Raw genomic sequence first — 25,796 nt, forward strand, 5'->3', positions numbered from 1 at the left:
TGTCGCAGACCGCGCTCGTTGTCCCGCCGGCGGCGCCTCCTTTGTGACAGGCGGGCCGAGGCGGGCCCCGCCCCCCGCGCGGTGTCGGGCGCAGACGGAGCGGAGGCGCCATTTTGCGCCGCTGCGGGAGACGGTTTGGGAGGCTCTGGCGGGAGGGAGGTGGCAGCGATACCGTGTAGCGGTAATAATAACAGCAATAATAATAGCAGTAGCGGTTGTGGGTACAGTTGCTGCTCGGGACTAGCGTTCCCGTTCGCCCAGCCGCGTGGCCAGGACTCTGCCGACATGAGCGACGTGGAGGAGAACAACTTCGAGGGGAGGGTGAGTGGCCGTCCCTGCCCGGGCCGTGCTGAGAAGGGGGTGACCTGACCGGGGAAGGTGGGTGGGGGTGCGCTTCTTCCTCCGGCCCGGTGGGGATGAAGGCAACGCCGCTTGTCTCTAAAATGGCTTCTTCGGGCTCCCGAATCTTGACTGGGCCGTGGACGACTCACGTCTCTCCTCTCCCTTTTTTTTGGAGGCCGACCCGGCGCTGAGGAACTGGCCTAGCGCGGAGCTGAGCCCCACTGTCTTCACCCCCACACGCTTCCTTCTCCCATCACGTCTCTCCGTCCCCATCCCCCTCCGTCGGGGTGCGGGCCCTGAGCTCTCGTGCTGCGGGTTTGCCTCCACCCTGCTAGCACAGGTTTCTTTCTTTAAGAACAGGGCTTAGAGCGCCGCTGTAGCCCAGTGTTTCTCCCCGCTTCTCTTATTTATTTTGTTTCTTTCCGGTGATACCGAGCCACCCTGTTGTTCCGGCCCTCTGTTGTCTGCCGGGTGTAGGCTTCGGGGTCCTTGCCCTTCCCCGTCCCCGCTCTGCCTGCGGGCAGTGCCGGTCTCCCGGTCGTGGCTGGGAGAGCGCGGTCCCGCGCGGTGTACTCGAGGCCTCCGCCCCGCGTAAAAGCGGAGGCGCTGGGTGCTTTTGTGAGAGGTGCGCTGCCTCTCCTGGCTGCTAGCCCGCAAACGGGGTCTTCTTCGGCCTTGGCTTCCTGAAGCCATTGGGAAGATATGGCCATCGTTGTTAAACCTTTAAAACTCATTCATCACGTAGCCAAAGACTTTCAACAAGCTGCTGTGGTTTTGTAACCTTGTTAGGCCTGTTTCTTCTCTCTTCCCTCCGATTGCTGCGGTTTTTCGTGTACGCGTATGACTGGACTCTTCCATTTTCAATGTGTGTGTTTTTTTCTTAGTGATTATCAGGGCAAGCAGGAATGAGAAGCTGCTTGAAACAGAAATGAAATGTGTGCTTTGTCTTCATTACTATTTACTCTTTTTAATTTTGCAGAGTTTTGGGGGTTTTTTGTTCGTTCTTTAAGAGACGCTTTAGAGGAACACCTGAGCATCCTTTTGGTGACTCTCTCTGATGAACCAGTGACAGCAGCTTTGCAGTTATATGGGATTACTGCCTGGGGAAACAAGCAATGAAATTTTGGAAGAGCAGTGTCATGTTCCAATAATTGTTTTTACACCAATATTGTTGCCCTTTCATAGTGTTAGTAAAAAAAAAAAAAAAAAACAAAACAAAAAAACCCCACAACCCAGCCAACAAATATTCCCTAGGCTGAGAGTGCTGTACCTGGCTGTGCAGTGACTGCTGCTGGTTCCTCAGGTGAGGTAAACAAAATCTGTTCTTGTGTTGATTGCTTAGACAAAGATGGCTATATAGCTAAGCTCTTCTCAGCTAAATAAACTAATCCCTGAAGGGAAAATCGACTAAGTTTGAGCAAGAAGTATGCATTGTTGTTAATTTTGTAAAATTTTTAGTTCAATCTCCCATTTTACAGTAAGATTTATATTTCTAAAAATTACTTCCTTGTCTGTATTCCTACTGTGGTTTATTGTTAGGAAATATTTACATTAGGTTCATCCACGGAACATTTGTATTAGGTTTCTTGATAGATCTGTTGTTTGTGTTACAATGCTGGTATAGCTGCGTGGTTTCAGTATTTCTGCACACCTTCTGCCAAATGTAGAAGTAAAATAACGTTTTGAGAGTGTGTGAAAGTCTGAAAAGTCCTACATAGTAGTTTCTGTGACTGCTGCTGCTTAGTTGGCTTGTTCTTGTGGTGGAAAATTTACCTGTTGGAAAGAGCTGCTGACAGTATTGAGTCTTCTTTTGGAAAAGTTCTATTTTCTCTCCCTAACACTGGAATTTCTCCATCAGTCTGGCATGTGGCAGTGTGTTGTCTACTGGTATTTTTAAATAACTGACCATAATGGCAGGTACTTGATTAATTTATAGTTTTGGGGGCTTGTTCTAATGAAGAACATTAGTAAGCAGTTCTTTTTTCTTCAGTAATACTTTTTTGTTGTTGATGCTACTAAAATACGTGAAATAAGAAATTATATTTTGGGCTGTAATATTTTTTTATTTAGTTTTCACTGAAAGTGCTCTCAGGCATAAAATTAAGCATGTATAACTTTGAGACTTCAGTCTTCTGTTCCCAACGGGGCAGAACTCTTATGCACTGAATGTCCTCATGCTTCAGTTTGCTATATGCAGGCACAGGGAACTGAAGAGTATGGCATAAGTTTTCAATGGGAGAAAGAACAGCAGAAACTGGAAAAAAGTTTTTAAAGAACCTGCTCTTCTGGAAATTGCCACAAATAAGAATTCTGAAGTATCCTTTCAGTTCCCCTGTTGCAGTTTAAATACTAAATAGTGTGACGTGCTTTTAAAAATCTAAATGCCAAAGGAGTAAGGGAGTTCAAGTTTAGTTTGAGTCCATTTATATTCTATCCGTGCAGATGCATATTGTCCCAAGAGCACTTCAATGAAATTTTTTGCAAGTAGTGATGAAGTCTGATACCAAGATGAAGGTGCTTATTGATATGTATGAAGTTTTGTCTTGAGATATTAATTAGAAAGTGTTTTCCTGTTTTGCTACTTACTTTGTGAAGAAAAAATGTTCATATATAAGCAATGATAATTCAGTTCAATTTTTTTGTTTGTTTTTCCCACAGTATGATCAGGAATTTTACCTTTTTTTTTTTAAGTGCCTTTTTTTAGCAGTATTAAGGTACTGTCCATGTCTGTGCTTTGCCTCTAACTTATGATTTTAAAATCATAGTGTTAATTAATCTGAACAAGAAATTTAGAATAATCATGGAAATAACTTTCCAATGAGATTAAATAGTTCAAATTATGTAAAGACTTTAATTTCTAAAGTGTTGAGTAAAATTATTGTAGACATTATAGACATTTTTTATTATTGAGCTCATTTCTTTATTGACTTTAAGCAAATGTTAATCAAATATGCTCAGACTAATTAACATCTGCTCTGATTTTGTGTCATTTTGTTTCAACTTAAGCAAGTTCTGTATTAAGAATGTGGCTGGTTGAACAGAACAAATCCCACCCCCCCTCGCCCCCCCAGCAAGCATGGTGATATAATGGAAAGAAATTGACAGAAGAATTAGAAATATAGTGGATGTGCTAGAGCTGAGTTTATGAACATTAAGAAGAAAAAAACATTTTAAATTGTGCTTCTTATCCAGTGGCTTGAATTTTGGAAAAGACATAGGATATTATCACCATTGAATGTTCTTTGTGAGCAGGTTAGAAAAATGAGGCTTTTTTATCTTTTATTGCTGTTAGATGATAGGCAACTCTTATTTCCTTTCATATTTTTTGTTGTTTTTAATAACACATTATACATTTGGTGCTCATTCTGTGATGCAACTTTATTAAATTCCAGCCAACAGTTGGAGTCTGAACAAACCTGCACTTCAGAAGCTCCACTTGAAACTTTGATTGGGGTTTTTTTGAGCTTCTGATAATGTTTGATATCTGTAATCTTAAAAGTTTAGTACTTTTATACTACTGGTATTAATATGCTGTTTGCCTAAATAGGTGAAACTTTTTATCAGAACAAAGGTAGAACTCCTTTTTAGAACTCCCATGTTGGTTGTCTTCCTTCATTCTAATGGGATGCCTCTTTCTGCTCTGTGCAGAATCTCACAGTGATCTCAGTCTAATAAAGCACTTGAAAAAATACATGATTTTGCATGTGAGCCATCTTGTTGAAGGAAGTACACATAGTTCATATGTGTGCAAGCAGCTTTTGGATTAGTTTAACTGTGAATGTGTCTTGTATTTGCTTCATGAAGCCTGTATGCAAAATAGTTAATTTCATGTGTGTTCTAATGTTAGCTATCTAAATGTGATCAATTTTGAGATCATTTCTTTGGTTTAAAAAAAAAAATGTGGGGGGAGGTGTGTGTAGCTATTGTATTCAACCTCTCCTGTAGTGGCAATCTGCCACCGCTGTGGAAAGGAAGGCATGCTGCTTTGTATACCTTTTGAAATACAGACATGACTGTCTGCTTATGCTCAGGAGTTCTGCATTTGCTTGGAGAGTGCTGTGAACAGCCTGTGGTTTCTAATGACCAGCGTGGGAAAAGAGACTTTTTCTGGAAGTCAAATTTTTTTTTTTTTTTTTTTTTAATTCAAGCTTAATAAATTCTAGATTATTCTGAACCCATGTCAACTGGGAAGACTGCTCTTTTTGAAAACAAATTCCATTTTCTATCTTCCATATATGATAAAGGAGTGACTACAGAACCCTCCCTGAAGAGGCATGTTTTCAAGCTTCAATGAGATGATTAACTTGTAATTTCAAAAAGTTTATTGCTGAAGCTTCTTGTTCTTTGTTTGTTTGTTTTTAATCAGAGCAGTATCACTGAGAAATGCATGAAGTTTGCTGATGTTGGTAACTTTTAAAATAGACATGTCTTCAAGATAGCACAACTTATGAGTTGCTTTTTATACAGAAGCTTAATATGTATACTCTTGAGATAGTTATAGAACAGCTAATTAAGGGATCAATTTTATTTTTTGTATAGAGTATAGTATGAAGCAAAAATTATTTGAATTGTCTTGTGAGTTTTGGGGAAAGTTGGTAGATGCCTGTCAAAACAGTGGTTAAAATGTAATCTTTTTTCAGAAATGGGATGTCACTAAATTGACCCCTTTTATCCAGTGAATATAGGCTGCTGCTAAATTTCTGTTTCTTTTTTTTTGACTGCTTATATTTTTCTGTCCCCTTATAAAGTTGGATGTCATTGACTTTTTGAGTTTGGGCAGGAGTCTTCAGCAGAATTTTTGTAAAGTCTGAACTATCATTTGCTGGCTTAATGGTATTGCTAGACTACTTGTCCTATTCTTTCTTCACCCCATGTGTATTTCCTAGCAAGGGCAAATGAATTTCAACTGAAATTTCTGTATGATTTAATGATACTTTTTTTTTCCCTTCCCATTTCACTTCCCATGTTTTGCTATAGAAAGCCTAATTTAAGCCTATTCAATTCTTATTTAGCATCTCATGTTAAATTTTGATAGTGTTTCTGTCATACTCTGAAATGGTAAGGTGTACAGTGAGGTAAGGCATGACGGAAGAGTGGTGTAAAAAACAGTTTTGCCTTTTTTTTTTTCCCCCCCTCATGTTCTTTATCATATCTTCTCATGATAGGTGGAAAACAGAAAGAATACTTCTTTAAGACTTACGCAATCCTGCTTTGCATAGAAGCGTTTCAAATACTTTTAAAATAGTAATTGTATTGGAAAGAAGCATTTCTTTTGAAGGATACGAGGAAGAGAAATGGTAGATGAAACTTGCATCAATCATGGTTTAAACAGTTGTAGAAGTACGGATGAAATGTATTGACATGACTGATATCTTGCTCAGCTGGATCATCTGAAGTTGCTGATAGTTGTTCAACGACGGGGTTTATGTGATCATGAGATAATGGAGGGAGATATCTTTTCCATACCTCTTTGTTTCATTTTCTTCCTTCTGGGAAGAGAAGAAGGTAGAAAGGATGAAAAATACTTCTCAGTGTTCTCTAAATGCTTCTAGCTGCACATCTTCTTATCCAGATAATCAGTAATTGAAGCTGCTGTCTTTAGATTTGGTGTTTACCTATAATAATTTCTTTGGCTCAAAGTTCCACTTCTTGGTGAATCATTAATCCCATTTCCTGGTATGTACTTGAGGAAGCCACCGCATCTTATTCTGAGGAAGCTCACTGTTATAATTGAGAGATTGAGATTCTTTTTTAATTGTTATTTTAGATGCATTTTTTGTGTGGTTTTTATTTGAGCTTTTTTTTTTAAAGGGAAGTCTGATCTGAAGACTATTAGGAAGTTAGCTGACTTTTCCTACAGGCTGTAGTGACAGCAAATCTAGATAGTTTGACATGGTCACAGTGAGTATCTGCCTATAAGTTTGTGAAGGTGAAAGTAGTGACTGGACAGTTGCATAATAAAGCAGAAGGCATTAGAATACATACTGTTTTGTAAGACAGTTGTGGGATGGGAAGCTGAGTTTAAGGAATACAGTCTTATCTGTGGCCCTTAATTGATCTTTAGAACAGAAAGATAAGAAAATGTTGAGGATCCAGAGAGACCTTTTAGTCTTTTAAGCAGTATTTAAATTCATTTCTGTGATAACAGTTGAGCTAAGATCACAATGTATGGATTGCTTTAAGACTAGTACAGAATTTAGAGATTTTAATGCTTTGGATAATAGAGGTGTCTGTTTTCTCTCATTAAAGATGACGTACTAAGAATGAATGTTAGCTACATAATTTTCTCGTTCATGTAGCAGAATGGATATAAATTGTTTATGCAGAACAATTGGGTCTGTGATATAGACTAAGATACAGCTTGCTAATTATTTTCTTGTGGTAGGAAGTGGAGGAGGAAAATTCTTTAAAATCTCCCTTTGTGACTCCTTGAATCTCTGAATCTCTTAATCCCTGCCTGTAGTCTTGCTGATATAAATCTTATTAGGTACTTTTTCAGTGTCATCCTTAAGTCCTTAAACTCTTGCAGACTATTGTGATTCCCTTAGTGTCTCCTTTTGAAGCACTATAGGAGATATAACTAGGTGATCTATGTTGCATCAGAAGATGAGATGTAATTGCCTGCCAATGACAGACGCAGTATGCAACTGCTAACAGGTAATCTCTCTTTAGCTGCAGTTTACATCTACAGTTACTTTGTTTGAGGAAGTTTGAAATGTGTAAGAACTTATGCTGTCAACTCTGTCACTCCAGTTTTAAAGTTGTGTGTTTGTGAGTGCAGCCACTAAAGGGCTTATACAGATAGTTCCAAAAGGACTTGACCTACATGAAATGATGTAACATTTGCTCTTGGCAACTTTTTGTAATAAATGATACTATTAGAAACTCTATGGATGGGTCATAAGATACTTCAGTTGAATAGATAAGGACACTAAGCTAACTTTTACATTGTGTGGGAGTGATTGGGTCCTTGATATTTTTGGCACCTCCCAAGACTTCTAGATTGCACAGTATCTGGGTTTTGGGTTTGTATTCTGTTCAAGTTTCCAAAGTTGTTCTTGATCATGAATTGATCTTTCAAATGCAAATAGTATGGACAACACAGTATCCTCATGAAGGAGTGACTGGGGAGCGTGAATTCTTTCTTTTTATTGAGGGATATTTTCTAAACCTGAATGATGTCACATTAAATGTGTTTCTGTATTGCTGATCACTTTTACTAGGGAGGGAAGTGGAAATAATTCCCAGAGAAATTGGTAATTGTTGCAGGGAATGAAGTGTAAAGGGAGGAATTAAGGAGGCTATCAAGCAATGAAGAGTACAAAAATAGAGGTGAGGTAATTAAAAAGCATGCGAGTAGTTCTAAAAGGCAATTTATTTTTTTTTGTATAGTGAACAGTGGATTTGAAATGGAAAAATAAAAACACCAAATAAAATTTGGTAATATTTAAGTATACATCCTTTTGAAAGTCAACTGGCTAGATCAGCAGATAGCCAGCTTAATAAGGGTAACCTGTAATGTAGACCTGATTATGTGGTTCATGTGTCACAGCCATGCTTTGAATTTGGCCTTGATTGATAAGTTTGGCAGGCTTATTATCCCAACAGGTGACATTCTCTATGTGTTCCTTGTCCTTTTTATTGAGGTAAAGGGGAAAGGTAGTGTAGCTGTAATGCTTGTTAGTAAGGGGTCTCTCAGGTTCTATTTCTAGTGGATTTATTGTCTTGAAATGCGAGGGCAGCATCCTCTGAAAAGAACTTCAAAGTAATGAAGAATTTAACTGCAAAAGAAAATGCAAACCTGGACATAGGTAGAGAAATAAATAAATTGAGGAAGAACATTGTGATGACAGGCAGGAGGAGAAATTATGCAAACAAACATGAACTGTAACACTTATGGGAGAGGTACTTGCTATGGATTTTTTATTAAGAATTTTGCACATTTTTGTGAAGTTAGGGATGTATATAGCATACTATTCTGTAGGGGTTTTTATAGCTGAGCTCCCTAGAAATGCTGTACACTATAAAATGTGAGGAAATCCTAATCTGCTCTTTGTTTGCTTGTTTTCCTAGTTTTTTCTCTTGTGTGTATTATCATGCAAGGAAAAAAAATCCTCCTGTCTTTTATTTGATTGCTCTGAACTGTACTATTATACATCTTGTTTTATAAGGATTAAGGTGTATGCAAGGAAAACAGGATAACAATGAGGAAGAAAAAGTAGGAGGAAAAATAACTTGTCTTGCATATATCTATGTGCATGTATTATACGAGTAAGTATGTGCATAGATAGACTTTTTTGACTGGAAATCTTTGGCCATTCTGTTGAACTGAGAGTGTCCTATTAATAATGTGTAGGAGTAGAATTTGGGATATTTGGTACTGAGAGGGTACATAGTTATTAGGGGGGAAATCACAGCTATTGATACCAGTACTTTAATATAATTGTGCTAATTAGTTTTTAGTGTATCTGTATTTTACCAAAAAATCTGAAAGGGGAGGAGGGTAGTTTTGAAAATACAGTAAAACACTGAGAACTCAGTAAGCTCATTGTTAGAACTTAGACACTTATACAGTTTTAAAGATTTAAAAAAAAAAAAAAAAAAAAAGTTGTTTTATAAAATAGTTTCTTGCACTTTACCTGCTGGCTTTTCAATTTGGTAGATAACATCTGAACTCCAGCAGAGTTTTTATAATCCCCACGTGCTTAAATATACTAAATGTTCTTTTTCCATTAAGGTTAATGTTCGTGAAGAAATTGAAGAGTTTTTTCCAAGAATGTGGAAGATAAATCAAGATAAAAGAAGGCTAATGAAAAGTATTAAAGATCAGAAAATTAAAATTGAATGGGGGAAAAAATTGAACAGAAGATTGGTCAGATAGAAGCACTTGAATGTTTTTTTAAGGCTATAATGAATTGTTTGAATTGGGGAAGAATACACGAAGTATGAAAAATGAAAAACTCAATGAAGAATGAAGAAAAGTAGAAAGCAAGAGTGAAGTAGAATTAAAAGAATCTGGAAGAATGAATGGGTCCTAGGTTAAGTAAATGTATGGTTTATGTTCCAGTGTCTGTATGATCAAGTTGTAGATGAATTTGCATGATTACTTAGTTAATAGAGAATTGGTGATCTGGTTCAAGCAGGGACCTATTTGAGGAAAGCATACAATATTAACAGTGGGTTAGCAAAATGAAATTTGTTTTGGAGGGTATTGCCTAACCATTTGTTTTTTCAGGAGCAATCAATATAATAGAATTACTGTACTTTAAATGTTAGGAGTTAGGCATTAATACAACCAATACCACTTTTAATACTGTCTTTTTCGTTAGGAGTCTCGCTCCCAGTCAAAATCTCCAGCTGGGAGTCCTGCTCGTGTAAAATCGGAGAGCAGGTCAGGATCTCGCAGTCCATCGAGGGCTTCCAAACATTCTGAGTCGCACTCTAGGTCAAGATCAAAATCAAGGTATGTCCAGGAAGTTATTCATGTTGTTCAGTATTACTGTTTATGCCTGTTCTTTTGGTACATTGGTGGGGTTTTTTTCCCTTTGTTATAAGAATTAACTTACTGGGATGTATTAGCAGCACTATGTTAATTTGCATCTTAGTGGTTATATAGGTAGTTAAAGTTGTGGAAAGATGCCATGAGTAATAAAGCATGGATATGTATAGAGAAAGTAATATAAATAGAAGTCACGTAGAAATCACAACTAAAATTTGTAGGTTTAACTCAAAGAGAGAAAAGGGACTGCATCTCAATTCAGAAGGGATTACATCTCAGTACTGTAAAAGCTTATGTCTCCTTCCCCCAAAATCTTTTTTTTGGGGGAGGAACTCTTGTGTGAACCCCTGCTTTAGGGGGAGGGGGGAGGGAAGTCAAGTGAGAACTGCAGCAAAGGTAGTCTGGGTTAGGTAAAAGGACTAAGCTCTATAACTGTTGGAAAAGTTGGAAGATGCTACTTGGGGAAGCTTTTGACATTCCTTCATTGGAGGTTTTAAAAACAAAATTGAGGCTTTAAAAATGAAATCCGTAAACTGCATCTTAAATTGGGCGTGGATAGCTGCTTGGTTTATGGGAGCTTTAAGATTTAAATTCAGTTTTCAATGCTGTATGTACATTTCTCTGTCCTTTTCTACCCTAAGTATTTGTATGCAGAGGCAAAGTTTTATAGCTCTCAGTTCTGAGAGAGCTTGCTCAAAATAGAGGAGGAATGTCTGGTTTTTTTCTCTAAATATGTCATAAAATATTATCTGGCTTATGCTACCTATCTTCTCTCTTCCCTTGAACCATCATACTGATGAAAATTGGGAGAGCTACCGAATCCTCCTTTCATCTATGGAGAAAGCAGCATTTGTAGCCCTGGAGGGGGAAGAGGAATTGTGTAGTATTATGTTGTTCCTTTTCCCCAGTTCTTGGGAGACGTCAGTAATCAATCTTCCCTATTTACACAATTTATATCAGCACAGCTGAGAAAGAGTTACTGTGTTCTGAATTCCCAAAGTTCAACCTAATGTTATAGCTTCTCCTCTTGTAATGTGTAGCTAGATAACTACTTGCTGTTAGGATATAATGCCTGCATGAAATCATGCAGCTTTGGGATGATGCCTGAGCTTCATGATAACTGAGCTTATCATTGGCTAGATGTGTGCAAAGAAATGCTTGAGGAATTAAGCAGGGTTTTTTTGGTCGTGAAGCATTTTCAAGCCTAGCTGAACTTCATTTGTAGATACTGCTAGATACTGGAGCCCTATAGTAGTGCTGCCAGATCTTTTCATTTTTTCAACCAAGACAGTATTTTACAGTGTGGCCTATCTGGTTTCTATATCACTGTGCAAGTGTTACGTGTACAGCGAAGCTGCTGGAAGTTTAAACTTTGAACTTCCTGAAAACTGTCATGAGTATAATCTTCATTGTATGCCAAAAGTTAAAAGTCATGCTCGTGAGCAGGTTATTAGAGGTCTGTGCAATGTTTAGATGTGCAAAGTAGAAGAAACTTCACTATTTTAATTGTAGAGAGCCTCTGAAACAAGATTTTTCTCTAGGAAATGTAAGGCTTACAATTCAATGCATTATATGCATATGATCTAACTAAAAGCTTTCTCTTTGTTGAAGATCCAGGTCCAGAAGACATTCGCACAGACGTTACACTCGTTCCAGATCCCATTCCCATTCTCATTCCCATAGGAGACGTTCTCGAAGCAGATCATACACGCCAGAATACCGTCGTCGAAGGAGCCGTAGTCATTCTCCAATGTCCAATAGGAGGAGGCACACTGGCAGCAGAGTATGTCATGTTCATCAAGGCTGAGTATCAACAAAACAGCTGTTGCTTACATCAGTGTAGTCTGGGTTACCTGCAGGCTGAATTTAACCTGCTGTCTTGTCACTGGAGGTGACGGGAATTTGGAGGTGAGGGGGTTGGTGCAGCAAACTCTGTCCCTGCAGCTGGGCGCTTATTTGTTGGGCCTGCAACAGGCATGGCAGTTGTAGAAATTCATTGAAAAACATACCATTGTGAACCCTTCTGATTTTTCTTGTTATAGTTCCAAGTATATGTATCCATCGCAAAAATGAGACCTTTTATGTACATGCTTGCCTGAAAGTATTCATAAGGTTGGCTAGAGGAGCCAAAGTAAAAAATTCTCAAGTGTATTTGCCTATAACATACAGTATATTATGTTGAAGATTGCTTGTGATTTTATACCTCTGAGTAATGAATTTGGTTTAACTTGAAGAAATAAACCTAGGTGTTACTAGCTAACGTGTAAATTTTAATATAGCCTAGAAAAATTTATGGTTATGAAAAGAATCAGTAAGCCCCTCCAAAATTTAAATGAGAAGCAAATCAGTAGTGCTGTATTGACAGGAGAAAGTATAAGTACACCAACCAAGATCTAAGATGCTGATTGTATATGTCATTCTGAGAGATTTCTCCCAATAGCCTTTATAATCCGTTTCAATGCCTTGGCTTCTGGTTCCACATTACTTCAGGCTGATCTAAATGAGTGCTGTTACATGGCAGGTCTGCCTGTTCCTTGGTGAGGGCCATGGTACTTTTCAGATCCTTTAAGTTGCTATGAATTTTTTACTAATCCTATCAAAAAGAGCATAGTTTTTTTGCAGGCTTACCTTGGTGAAGCAGCTAACCAGGTAATACCAATGTGAGAGAGAAGACAAGAGCGTGTGGAAAAGGGCAAGACTACAGCAGTTCTAATGTACAGTGGCTTAAGCTGTTGTAAAGCAATGTTCATAGTTACACTTTTTGTGGATTGTGGCCAGTGTGTAATCATGATGGAGTAAATATGAATCTAATGTCTTGAAAAATTGGCAGGAATAACTGAACTTCAAAAGGATTAGCAGATTTCTGGTGAAAGATGAATGAATCCACTTTACTACTTGAAGAAATACTAGAATATTTTGCTCTGTGAAGAAGTCCTTTTCCCTTGGAAATGACTCTGTGAAACACAAAACTTGTTTTCACAGTGAATTTCACATGAATTCTGAGGAGTAGTTCTTATAGTGTCAAAATGAAACTCAAATCAACCAGACTTGAATCCTGTAAATAACAAGGTCCTAAAGACACCAGGAAAATTGGTAGCAAGTTTGCCACTTCTGACTTTGTGGAGAGTGCTTGTGTTAAGCTGTCACTTGTCACTTAGGGCACACAAACCGATTCTTGGTACTTCTCTTGCCTCAGAAAAGGTAATAGGGTAAGGGGGGTGTAAAAAAGGACAATACTGATATGTACTGTGTGGAGGGACTTGTCCAAACAAAGTATAAAAGACCGAGAGATTTAATTAGGCTTACAAGAGTTTCAGTAATAAAAGGAGTATAGGCGTTGATGCCATTGAATTTCAGATTGAAATGGAGTAAGAAAGGAACCTAAACCTGTATAAATCAAACTTTCAAAAGACAAACTACCAGTTTTTCTTGTGCTCTTTGTCTGTAATAAAGAATTGTAGAAGATTCATGTCTTAAAACAAAAGTTTGAACTTTGACAAATGGAAAGAAACTTCAAATAGATGAGTAGTTTGGGCATCTTATTTTCACAGTGGAATCCTGAACAAAAGCTCTGAAGAGAACACGACAGAAGATCTAAACCTGTTCATTCTTTGAATCAGGTTGAAAGGCAAGCTCTGAGGCATAAATTACTGTGTTATCAGTGGCTTTGAAAATCTGAAACTGAAATACAGATTTCAAGTGTTTCAACTTCCAGTTATTTTAGCAGAAACATTAAATCCCTATGTGTATTGCTACCATTTTAAATTGCTTTGTCTAGTATAACAGGTGCCAGAAGCTTAACTGAAAAAATAATGATTTTGATCAAAATAATTCTTACAGTGGAATTGGCATTAGATGAACTTTCTGGCATATAGAGAAACTTTGAACCTAATAGAGAAATTAATTACAGTACCTTGTACAATTTTACAATTTCATATTTGACTTCCTTTAGTTGAAGTGAAATGTATTAAGTACATCTGTATTCCACATCCTGTTAAAGAATCAAGAGTCTTGCTCTAGAAAAATGTGCATGCTTTTGGATTACAGTTTTACAGAACTGGCCTTCCAACACTTGTTACTACCTAAATGAAAAGAAGCTGATGATTTTTTTCCAGTTTACAAGTGGACAGAGATAAACTTCAAAATGTAAATACTGACTTTCAGTACAGTTGGGTAGGAAATGTTGAGGGTGGAGGAAGTTTTGGTAAGAGCTAAATTATAGTTCAACTGTCCATGCTTAGGAGCTCAAATGCATTTGTGTGTGCAACTGGAGGCAGCATGCACTCTTCAGTACTAGTGGTGACTGCAGAGAGGCTGAAGGTGGGAGTTCAGGCTGAACTGTTCTTAGTACAGCCCTGTATGTCATGTCTCCAGCTTTACTGTAATCAGAATGCTTAATTTTTCTCAACTGAGTTTTTCACCAACACAAGAAATTAATCTTTGTCTTTTTTCTAAAATAAAAATAGTGAAAGTAGTTGCTTTTGGAAAATATCTTACGATTGGAATGATAGCTGTTGAAGTATTAAGCTTTGTAATAAACTGTGTTTAGTTTTCTTCAGATTAAAAATTTTTAAAGTTTGATAATGCATAACTTGTTTTCAATAAACTTAATTGGAGTTGAACATTTGTCTTACCAGGCTAATCCAGATCCAAATACATGTCTTGGAGTGTTTGGTCTCAGTTTGTATACTACCGAGAGAGATTTGCGTGAAGTCTTTTCCCGTTATGGACCTCTGACTGGTGTCAATGTTGTTTATGATCAACGGACTGGGCGATCAAGAGGATTTGCTTTTGTTTATTTTGAGAGAATTGATGATTCTAAAGAGGTAAATTCATGCTTTACTACTTTTAACAGGTGTGCTCCTGGTGCATTGTCTTCCTGTATATTGCTGGGGGGAAAAAAGAGATTTTGAATATATATTCACTAGCAGGTTCTCAGTGAGATTAATTAAAAATATTCTGTTCAAACATCATGGCACTCTTAAACAGATGAAGCATTTTAGTTCAGTGTTCAGATGCTTGGACAAATTTTGAGTATCTGTATTGAATCACCGATGAGCATCGTGCTTTGATTTTTAGTTTGTTACTTCAAAATGAAAGTAAATCTTTAGACAGACACAGAAGCCTCATTTTTGAAATATTTTGAAAGGTAACTTTTCAAAACAGTTTTCTGTATCAAAATTCTGAAGATTCTCTTTACATTTACCTCTCTAAAAGCATGTCACCGTGCATTTGAAAAATAGTGAATTTTGTCTTATTTGTGCCTTGGTCAGTGACTTTGCTAGTTACATAGATGCTGTTTACAGCTGGACTGAGCTGTTAGTATAATTGATCTATAAGGAAAGAATCAAAGGATGTGAGCAGCAGGCTGTATTATGGCTCGCTGCAGTAAGCAGTACTTTTTTTGCCCGTGTAAGGATACTGTGAGCTTTACTACATTTACTGAAATTTGTAGATGAAATTGGTGTTAAAAGTAAAGACACATCCTTTTTAATTTTTTTTGTCTTAAAGTCTTCACTGTAGGGTTATCTCTTGGGCAACCTGAGTCAGACTTCAAGCACCTTGTTTATGGATTAATAGTCTTGGGCAGATGTTTCAGATTTGCTGTTTGATTCTGTTTACATTAGATAAGTATATGCATAATGCTTGGGGAGAGGATGACAGCTGTAGGACCTACTATTAGTAGCTGAAAATTGAAAACTGATGCCAGTTGATATTTTAATGAGGGAAAAAATCTTTCATGGATGACTTGAACTAGACTCAGTTCTGATCTTTGGCTGATTTCTGGTATGATTGAACAGAGAATCAGTTTATGGAAGAGTAGGATTTGTAGATGTATGTATGTGTGGTTGTTGCAGGTTATAGGGGTAAGTAAAAGGACACAAAACTTCTGTAGTGTCCCTTCTGTATTTTCCCACTGTCACTTTGGCAGGTTGATAGCAGAGTTAATGGGGTGGATAGCTGTGTATTCGTCTTCAGTGGCCTGCTGTCTTCTGCCTTTCCACTTTTGAGTTTGGTGGGATTTTGAAAATGTGACTGTTTTGTAGAACATTTAACATCCAAAATACTTGGACAGTATTTGTTACATTCATGTGCCAGTCTTGTCTATTTTACAACTTCATATGTCTTTAGAAGTAGGGTTTTTTCCTAGTTGCCATGGGCAATGGTCATGCATAACACCATGCATTTCTTAAAATGTTCCACATAAATAGCATGAAGTAATTTGTTTAGTATAATGCTGTTTTGGCAGACACTACAAAACTGGAATGGGATATTACTTGCCATCAGAAATACAGAATTAAGGATGAGCACCTTAAGCAAGAACTGAAATAAACTCTTATTCTTTTCCTCCCCGACAAGCTGGTGTGTGAAGAGGGGAGAAAGCATACAAAACCTCCCAACAGCTGGAATTTACGTAACTGAAATACTTTGGCAAGAGGATAGGAGAAAAACTTGTTTATTTGACTTGATTTTGTGGGCCTTGAGGACAGATTTGAAGATGGCAACAAGTGGCAGCTAGTGTAGAAAAAGGAGGTACAGCTATAGGCATTAAACTCCGTGACAGACCCTCTAGGAGAACACTGAAGGACGTGATGTAATTCTCTGTGTGGAAGATAGATCAAATCTGAAAAGTTGAGTATGCATAAAAGCAATGACACTCAGAACCAAAGTAATTAAAGTAAATACCTTTCTCCTTAAAAACAAACAAACAAAAAAACCCCAACCCCCCCCAAGCCTCCAAATAGATTATAAAACTCTAGATGACATGTTGAACTAAATTCCAGCCCTCTTAAAGCAGTCGTAGATGGATTAAGTATGTGTGGAACTTTACCAAAAATGAGGATTTCCCATTGTCTTCACCACTGTCCTTCCAAGAGAGGTGATACTGGGAAGTCTCTCAGCTGACATGCTCTCAAACTGTTAATGCTAAAATTGGACACCAAATGAATTGTGCGTAGTTCTGTTTAAACTCCAGTAACTTGGTTGAAGATGGGTTGGTACCAGTATTGTGTGGATTCTGTTGCAGCTGAAATCCTTCAGGTTCTTGTCACTGGTTACCATTCTTACAAATTGTATCAGTTATTGAGCTGCTTAAAATGTTGCTATGTGTCAAGATTCTGAAACCAAGTGATGCAATGTTTCTAGCTCCATATGGTGGTAAAGATCTTCTGAATTGTCAGCTGTCTCAATGTGGTGGAAATTCAGACAATGTAAACTATCTTTTTTAAAGGTGATGCTTTACTGCTGCCCCTTTGTTTGTTTTTTTTAGGACATGGCAAAGTTTATTTTCATTTAAGCTGTTTTAGACTTTCAGAACTTCAGATTGATTCTTCAGATGTGATGACACCATAGCAGCCTTGTCGTTAGCTGTTTATGATCATCTTGGCTATAAAGAGGAGCAGAGATTTAGCTTTTGATAACTATTAGATAGAGCAGCTGTTGGAACATCACAGTAGCTTCAGTCGTTCCACCTTAACAGGACTGGGAAAGAAATGCTGGGTGCATGTATCTGTTCTGAAGGACATTTCTTGTGGAATCTCTTCTACTCTGAAACTCTGCTGAGATTGAGATGCAACTTTGTGGTCTGACAGAAGGTTCCTTTTCCATCAAATGTCTTTTATTGGGAAAAAAAAAAAGTTTTCTATGTAATATTTAGTAATGCTTTTTTGCCTTGTGTGTTGCAGTGTCTTATGTTGGCCACCCTTCTGCTAAGTCTTCATAAATATGTGTGCAACATTATGCACAGAGCAAGATCTGTAAACATCTGTTGAAGACCTGTTTCTCAAGATTGGCATTCTTTCTTATATAGTTCTCACTATTGGCAACGCTGGGACTGAGCCAGTGTTGTAATATTGCAGTTTTGCAATATTTTTGTGAAATTATGGAGGATATTCACCTGCCCATCGCACTAGGATTTTCTTCCTGTGTTTGGAGGAACACAAACTTCTATGTAATGGGATGAGAAGGAAAAAGCATGTGGGAGGGTTGATGGTAAATTGAGAGGATTGAGTAAAAAGTGCTGGCTGTTCTAGGGAGATGATTCTTACTACAGTTACCAGGGATTTTGCATGCCATTATCCAGCTTTTCAGTAACTTAGAATACGAAGTGCTAGTTGTTGTTTAAACTGAGGCTACTGTGAATGTACTATGTATCTGTAGCCAGAAATCATCTGAGGAAGCATTAGCTACAGGAGCTGTTGGCAATATGGAATTTTCTGTTTTCTAATGCTAGTTATATACTCTTTATAGTTTTGACCATCTTTCACAACTGTTTTCTGAAGTAGCGTTCATTAGCAATCGAGACAAACTTTATATGGACAAACTGAACTATTAATGTAATTGATTTGCCAAAGACCAGAATAATAGGGAGTTTTATTTCAATGTGCAAGGTATTTAACCTGTGGTAAAACCAGACCAGCTTAGAAGCATCATTATTGATCAAAACTTTTCCCATAGATTGTCAAAGAAATGCTTAAAGTCTTGTTTGTGGTATCAAAAGAGACCCTTGATATACCAGAAAGAACACAAGAAGGTCTGAAATGTTTGGAATTAGAAGTCACACACTTTTGGAGATTCTGAAATACCATGAAATTGTTAATACTTGCAGAAACATATCCAGTTACTCATTCTGGTTCTCTAAAGAGTTTCAGAGTCAGGAAATACAGGATTTTAAAGTATTCTTTAAAGATAATACACTTAATCAATAGATGTTTAAGCTCAGAAACTTATATGTTTAAAAATTATCATTGACAATATTCTAATAATATTTTTAAAAACTAATCCTCAAACTAGAGAATATAAATTGACTCTTGTTCAAAGGTGAAATGGACACTTGAATTCAGCTTGGCAGGCTGCTGTAAGTGTAAAAAAACTGGATTTCTTAATTTCTTTTTTTCATCCCATCAATTTTTTTTTTCCCTGAATGTCCTTTCCGATGTTCTCATTAAATCCAGACCTGAACTAGTGATATCAGTATACTGGGGGGTGGGTGGAAAAGCTAATCTATTATGTCTGTTCCTTCCATGTTGTACCTGTGATACAGTGGAGATGATGGTTTTTATTGGCATTAAGTATGATATGGAAAGTACTTCAGGTAAAAACCAGCCAAAAAAGAAACCCCCAAACCCCACAGCAAGCAAAAAAAGACACTGTTTTATGTAGTTAATTTAAAGTCATGAAAATATATTTTCCAAATGAGTCGCAACTTAAATTGATCGTTAGACTGAGTACATGTGAATAGTCAATACTTCACTAACTTTGTAGTGATTTCACATTATTGAAGTAATTTAAAGCAGCTAGATGCAATTGAAGTGAGGGCTTGATGATCTTTTGTACAATGCAAACGGTACCTTGAACTCCGTAGTAGAAATATAAAGTGATTGTGACATCAGCTCTGCCAAATCAAATTCTCTCCCTCCCTTCTCCCATCTTCCTCCCCACACCCTTCCCCCAGTGACCACAGTGCAGGTTGCAGAAATTTCCCACGTCGTTTCCTTGTCCAAGCTGCCCTTTGTGACATTATCCAGACTGGAAGATTATTTAATTTCTTTCAGTGAATTTATGATTGAATTGTTTACCTGTGCCATTCCCAGTCCTTATTCTCTGCTTTCTGACTGCAAATACATAAATGTGTATTCTGGCCTACAAAAGTCACTTTCCTTAGAATCTGCAACCAAAACTAATAGCTCATGTTTGTAGGACTCCTGTTCGCTTGCTTACTTGCTGCAAGTCTTCTAATATTTAGATACTTGGAGCAAAATCCAGGTTGAAACAAAAATGGACTGTTGACAGTTAAAGGCTCCTAAGAGGGTATTGTGTATCTTAAACCCCAATGTAATTTGATTTTTCTCTTCAAAGTGTTTTACACTTCTGTCTTTTAAGATGTATTTGAGAGTGTCTTCTGCACTGTTAGAGCGAAGGTACCATTTTTCCCCTTTGACATTTAAATGTTCTTAACAAATCATTCATGCATACCCAAAACCAGCAAGAAAAGCAAACTGGTATTTGTTTTGAATGTGACATGCTAGTCTAATACAATTGCAAAATCCAAAATTTGATTATAAACTAGTTTAATGTCAAAGAAAGCACAAAAGTGTCAGTCAGTAGAATCACTAATATGTTTTTTCAGCCTTGGTACAAACTAAATACCATTGTATCAATTTTCTGAAACAATGTTTTCAAATAGGGCTTTTGGCCATATTGTGGAAGTCCTTCTTGAGTACTTTGTTTCAAAAGACTTGAGATGCACGATGTAGAGAATTTGGAAACATCTTTGGAAAGAATTTCCATTTGCTAATGACTAAATGTGAGTGATGCTGTCAATTATTGTGGGATTCATAATGGCTTATTGTAGGTTTTGACTTTTCTGTATTTGGGGGATGCAGTTAGAACTGTAAAAGGCTTTATGTCTGTATATCTATTAAAGATTGTTATTATTTTAAATTTTTTAGTTGGCAGTTATTGCTGACATCTGTTGAAAGCTAAGAAAATCAAAGTTTTAATATTGGGTAGGTCATTAGACACTATGACCAGGATGTCTGAATTTCATGCAAACTGGTAACTATGAACTAATCTTTATCCACTGAAATGTAACATATTTGGTACTTCCAAAACAAACAATCAAGTCTCAAAATTAACTATTCATCTGTCTTGCTGCTATGTTCCTCTTCTCTGTACTGCACCCTGTGTCAAAGAACTCTTCCTCTTAAAGATGTGTTTGTTGTTTTAACTAAGACGTGTGCCAGATGTTCTGGATTTGAAGTGGCTTCTTGTCAGATAAGCTTACTATGTTGCAAGTTGTTAATCGGACACAAAAATGCCATGAAGCAGAAAATTCCTTACCTTTCAAGACACCTTGCATATTGCAGCACTTCCAGAAAGATGCTTTTCATCATGAAGCTAATTTTTCAGCCAGCTATTTGCAGCCTTTGTTTTTAGGTTTGTGCACATATATACATTCCTAGGATGTGTGCACAGATTTATATTAACCTAGATCATCCTTGTGGAACAAAAAAAAAAGTCTCAAGGCTAGCAAACTAAAGCTAATGATCATGTTTTGTTCACAAAATATACTGCAGTGTACATTGAAAGACTTGAAATGCTGTTTGGTCTTGCCTTGCTAAATGTAGTTGTTGTACTTTTGTATGGGAACAGAACTCACTAGGTGGCGATATGGTATAGATATAAACAGCATTATTAAAACGCAAACTTAAGTGTAGTTAAATAGGTTAGTGATAATTCAGTTACTTCTATCTTGGGAACATTACAGTTAAATCATGTGGGTGTCATGATTTGTTTCCTCCTCTATAACTTGTATGTTAATTCAGTAAGGTTCTTGTTAGAGAGCTGTGAAAAGTTACAATTCTGAATAGTTGTTTCATTATTTAAAAAAAAAAAAGGGGGGGAAAAAAAGCTCTGCTTAGAGGCACCTTCATGTTTTGAGGATGTGTATTGTTCCTCACAATTTAGTTTAGCGAGTGGTTGTGTTCTCTAACTCAAGATTGTAACAGTGTCTCTTCTTCACACGTGAAAAATGAAAATAATGTGTACTGGACTAAGTGCTGCGTTTAATGTCATAAACTAAGTGGTGTGTACTAGTATTTCAGAGATCCTAGAGCAGCTGATGACAGGATCAAAAAACTTTTTTTTTTGCAAATTTTAATAGCTTTTAAGTCTAGCATTAACTATTAAATTCTTAAGGTTGTGGGTTTGTGCGTTGTTTTGTGATTTTTATTTATTTTATTTATTTTTTTTAAAGTTACCATTGCATTAATATAATTCTCAAAAATACGCTGTGCTCCTTTGAAAAACTATATTCATGATTTTGGGTTTGTGAAAGGCCATTGTATTGATTCTCAAAGACTAAAGAAGCAGGGGCTAGAACACCCAGTGAGTGTATGCACGGGCTGCGGGCGGGTCTGAAGGCACAGGCTTCTCAAGCACAGACCCTTACGTGTATCGCTTTAGCGAGCTGCTATTGTGAGAGTGAGTGGGGAGGAAGGTTGTAATTAGGTATCCATGTAGGCTGAACCCGCCATTTTACTAAGCTCTGCTGGAGTAGGTCCTTGTAAGGGAGATGGCAGGAGGCTGGGAGAGCATGAAATGGCAGCCGACTAGCAGTAATCCGGCCATATGCACCCTACAGGAAGCCACTGTTTTGCACAGCTTTTGAATCCGCCCGTCCCCTCTGGGTCAGAGACGGCAATAGGAAAGATGCAGTTTTCAGAAAAAGCTGTTTTGACTTTCAGTTTACCTTTCTGATGGGTAGAAGACAAAGTCTAGGGAAAGTGACTGCGTTAGTGGTTAGCACCGTGCTCTCTTAAGGAGGGATTGCGCGTCACGTTACTCCGGCACCCCAGTGCAGTCCTGTAACACTGCCGGCAAGCAGGCCAGGGGACAGAGATGAGCCGTTCACCACAGTGGGGCACTAGTAACCAGCCCAAATAAAACAAACTCAGGACTTGTTTTTCTGATGGAAAATAATGTGTTTTGTACGTAGCCTTCCGTAGTTACCAGTAGGTTGCAGGTTTCACGTCCCTGTTCCTTATGTTTCCTGCAGGCAATGGAGCATGCAAACGGTATGGAGCTGGATGGCAGAAGGATTCGGGTGGATTACTCGATCACTAAGAGAGCACATACACCCACCCCGGGCATCTATATGGGCAGGCCAACACAGTAAGGAGTCCGCTCGTTTCCTGTAATGGGACTAAAATTGATTTAAACTGAATGTTTCACGTCTAGTTGAAGAAATAGAACTACAGATACTTTTTTTGAAATTTTATAGAGTTAATGCCAGTTGTAGTCTATCACAAAGGTATTAATATAAGCAATGCGTTACTGTGGTTCCCATATACTATTAAATCCTACCGTAGTTTATTGTATACTTATAAAAAAATACTGAAGGAATTATTTAAAAATATACATACCCAGCACAGTCAGTTAATGCACCCTTAGCTGACTGAAATACTGAGGTACCCATTTGCCTTTGATTTGGATGGGAATTAGGCTTAAATCCCTCATGGGTTTTCTGGAGGGTTTTGAAGGTGTTTTTCTTTAAATGTTTCATTGTTAGATTGTTTCATGGCATAGTCTTAAGTGTCTGATTTACAAGAACACTTAAAAAAACCTTTTAAATAATTTAAATCCAGATGAAGAACAGATACCTAAAGTAATCTTTTTTGCTTTTTCTCTAATAGCAGTGGAGGAGGTGGTGGCGGTGGAGCAGGTCGCCGTCGTGACTCATACTATGATAGGGGGTATGACAGAGGCTACGACAGATACGAAGAGTATGACTACAGATACAGGTAATTAATTTTTATTTTATTTCTGTAGGAACAGTGGATTTGTTGGAAAAAGTTCAGTGACAAAAAATGTTAATCAGTTTGTAGCCAGAGTCTGCATGCATGCTATGTATCAGAGCTTCATTATGTTAGTGTTTGTGGGATTAAAGTAGTTGTAATCTTCAGTGTTTATGTAATTTGGTTTTACAGTAAACAGTTGGGCAAGGGGTTAATTTTGCTACCTGAAGGTGGTAGAGCATGTGCCCTATGAATCTAGTGAACAGATAGAAAGGGAACTCGTTTTTCCATGCTGTATATAGAATCAGGGACAGCTGACACACAGTGCTGTTTAAAAAGGGGTTATTTGTAGATGGGATTCTTAATGCTTGACATTTCATAACCATCTCACTGTTTTGAAAGTTATCTAGTTTCAGAGAATGTTGTTCAACAAGAATTGTAAGCATTTGTAAAAGCACTGCATGTGTTTGCAAGGCTAGTGAGAGTTTATTAAATTCTGTGTCTGGGAATATCTTACAGAGTTAAACACATCAAACAGAGAAATATAAAAGCATTTGTTAAATAACTGTAAGCCACAGCCAAATAAAGCTGAAATCATTCATGCAGGCCAAGTCTTTCAGTGCTAAGGAAATGGTTCTGTTCTGTGGAAGTGCTGTGAATAAAGCTTCTTTCATAATGGATGTTGTTGAGTTTCTTTTTTAATTTCCTTTAAAGGAGACGATCACCATCGCCTTATTATAGTCGATACCGATCACGATCAAGATCCCGTTCCTATAGTCCAAGTAAGTAAATACAAGAGAATAAATAAAATCTGGCTGGCTTAAACCTTCTTGTTACTAGTATTAATTGATCAATGGGAATTCTGAATGTGAAAGCAAAAAAGCTGGGCACATTAAAGCTCAGTAGATGTGTGTACAGTTAGCTTATAGTAATTGTCCTTTTCCCCCCCCCCCAGGGCGCTACTGAAGATCAGAAGAGTTACAGTTGAGGACATGATTTTTAAATACAACGTTCAGATCTTAGCTTCCTTACTGCTTTCCCTCCCTTTCTTGTCCCCCATCCAGCTCTTTTACAAATCTTTGGTTCATTTAGAATATACATATTTTCAGTTGAAGTATTCCTGTTTTCCATCCCTTCTTATTGTAATACTCTTAAATATTGTAATTGTTGTAGTTTTTGTGTAGTAAAACATCTTAAGTAAAATGAAATAGAGAACCCAAAGTGATGATACATTTTGGAAGTCATTCCTATTTTGTTTTTAAAACAATTGGACTCCTGACTAATCAGAAGAGAGCGTTGATATTTTTAAAGCTTGCATGTCATATGTAATATACACACTCAGATACTTTAATATAAACTTGCATTTCCAAATAACTCGTTAATCTTTCTGTTAAAATGTTTACCTATTACTTTGATAAACAAGTAATGACTTTAAGCCTTTTCTGTAATGAGAAATGTACTTAGATAGACATGAACCAGAGGATTTTTTTTTTGGTCAGGTAGTTGCTTTGAGTGTAGACTATTTGAGCTAGAGCAAAATTTGGTATTTGACTGGGAAAATAGGTCCTTGTACACTCAAAATTAAGGCTGTGTTTTATAGATAAAGTTTCTGGATTGCTACACAGTGGATAACATTTGAAGTTAAAACTAAAAATCCTGGGGGTTTTATTGTACTTGGTTGAATATTTCCCCCTTAATTGGTGCAGAAGAAAAAATATTTATTGAACATAGCAATTAGTTCTATAATTTGCTGTTCATTTAAACAACAACAAAACCCACCAACTTTTTGGTATTGCAGTAATGATTAAGGAAGTTTTGTTTACAGTCCTTTTTGGAGTTTTGAAAGTACGGATGGAAAAACCTACAACTACATGTAAACCTTTTACCACCCCCACCCCCCCAATAAAAGTTAATTCCACTGAGATGCGGTTTCTTGTCTTTTGTTCTGCTTTTCATGTCAAGTTGGAATATATGTTAAATAAGACTTGATATTGCTGTACAGATAATAAAGTCAGCGTTTATCTGTCTTCTCGGGAGCCTCTTTTTCCCTGAGGATCAGCATGTGGTTACATGGGATGGCCAAGCTGAGTCGATATTCCACATTTCTCTTGCGCCATCTTTGGCGCTTACTGGAGTTGTGGTGAGGTGATTTAAAGAGAGAAACACTATTGGCTATATTTAGGTTTCTGGCAAGTTTTGTCCTCTGAAATAACTCGCCATGTGGCTGGTTGAATGTCAGTGTTGGCACAACAAAAGGAACAGGACTATAAAGCCCTCACAGCAAAAATTATTTCATCCTGGTTGTCAGGGAATGCCACCAGAAGAGTTTGTCGTAACTTTAAGAGGGTAAGCCTTTGAAATGTAATTTTGATAACTATTTCTGAATGTCAGTGCCAGAAACTATTTACAAATAATTAAAAGAAACACAGACACATCCAACTCTTTTAAAGGCTCGATACGGTATGCCGGGAGAACCTGGTGACAAAACAAGTTCTAACTTAAGGGTCGTTACTCAATACTTTTTAGCCGAAGCAAAGGACTTGAAATGCTGAAGTTCAACAAATAACCTTCCAACTCTGATGATTTTTGTGGTGATCCAGACAAATTGGGAAGTGTTAAGAAAATTGTTCTCTCTAAACCAAAATGCTAAAAGTCCA

At 37.4% G+C, this 25,796-nt stretch overlaps 1 protein-coding gene across 4 annotated transcripts; it reads left to right on the forward strand.

Moving 5' to 3' along the window:
* Positions 1–25,061, forward strand: TRA2A (transformer 2 alpha homolog). Of its 4 annotated transcripts, none has more exons than XM_075746008.1 (9): positions 75–321; positions 9,080–9,391; positions 9,672–9,805; positions 11,453–11,624; positions 14,479–14,667; positions 22,401–22,516; positions 23,038–23,145; positions 23,854–23,921; positions 24,095–25,061. In XM_075746008.1, the coding sequence occupies exons 4-9, from the start codon at positions 11,592–11,594 to the stop codon at positions 24,103–24,105; spliced, it is 525 nt and encodes a 174-aa protein (XP_075602123.1). In that variant the 5' UTR covers positions 75–321; positions 9,080–9,391; positions 9,672–9,805; positions 11,453–11,591; the 3' UTR covers positions 24,106–25,061. The 4 variants fall into 4 exon arrangements, with proteins under 4 accessions (XP_075602121.1, XP_075602122.1, XP_075602123.1 ...); XM_075746009.1 differs by having other exon boundaries at positions 76–321; positions 9,080–9,380; XM_075746006.1 differs by lacking the exon at positions 9,080–9,391 and having other exon boundaries at positions 1–321.
* The last annotated feature ends 735 nt before the right edge of the window (positions 25,062–25,796 follow it).

This window comes from Balearica regulorum, chromosome 2, assembly GCF_011004875.1.
Source record: "Balearica regulorum gibbericeps isolate bBalReg1 chromosome 2, bBalReg1.pri, whole genome shotgun sequence".
Taxonomy (NCBI): Eukaryota; Metazoa; Chordata; class Aves; order Gruiformes; family Gruidae; genus Balearica; species Balearica regulorum.

Coding starts and splice junctions, on each gene's coding strand:
- TRA2A (XM_075746006.1), top strand. CDS start 286: ATGAGCGACGTGGAGGAGAACAACTTCGAGGGGAGG. Junction 11,625..14,478: donor GGAGGCACACTGGCAGCAGA/GTATGTCATGTT, acceptor TTGTCTTACCAG/GCTAATCCAGATCCAAATAC. Junction 23,146..23,853: donor GAGTATGACTACAGATACAG/GTAATTAATTTT, acceptor TTTCCTTTAAAG/GAGACGATCACCATCGCCTT.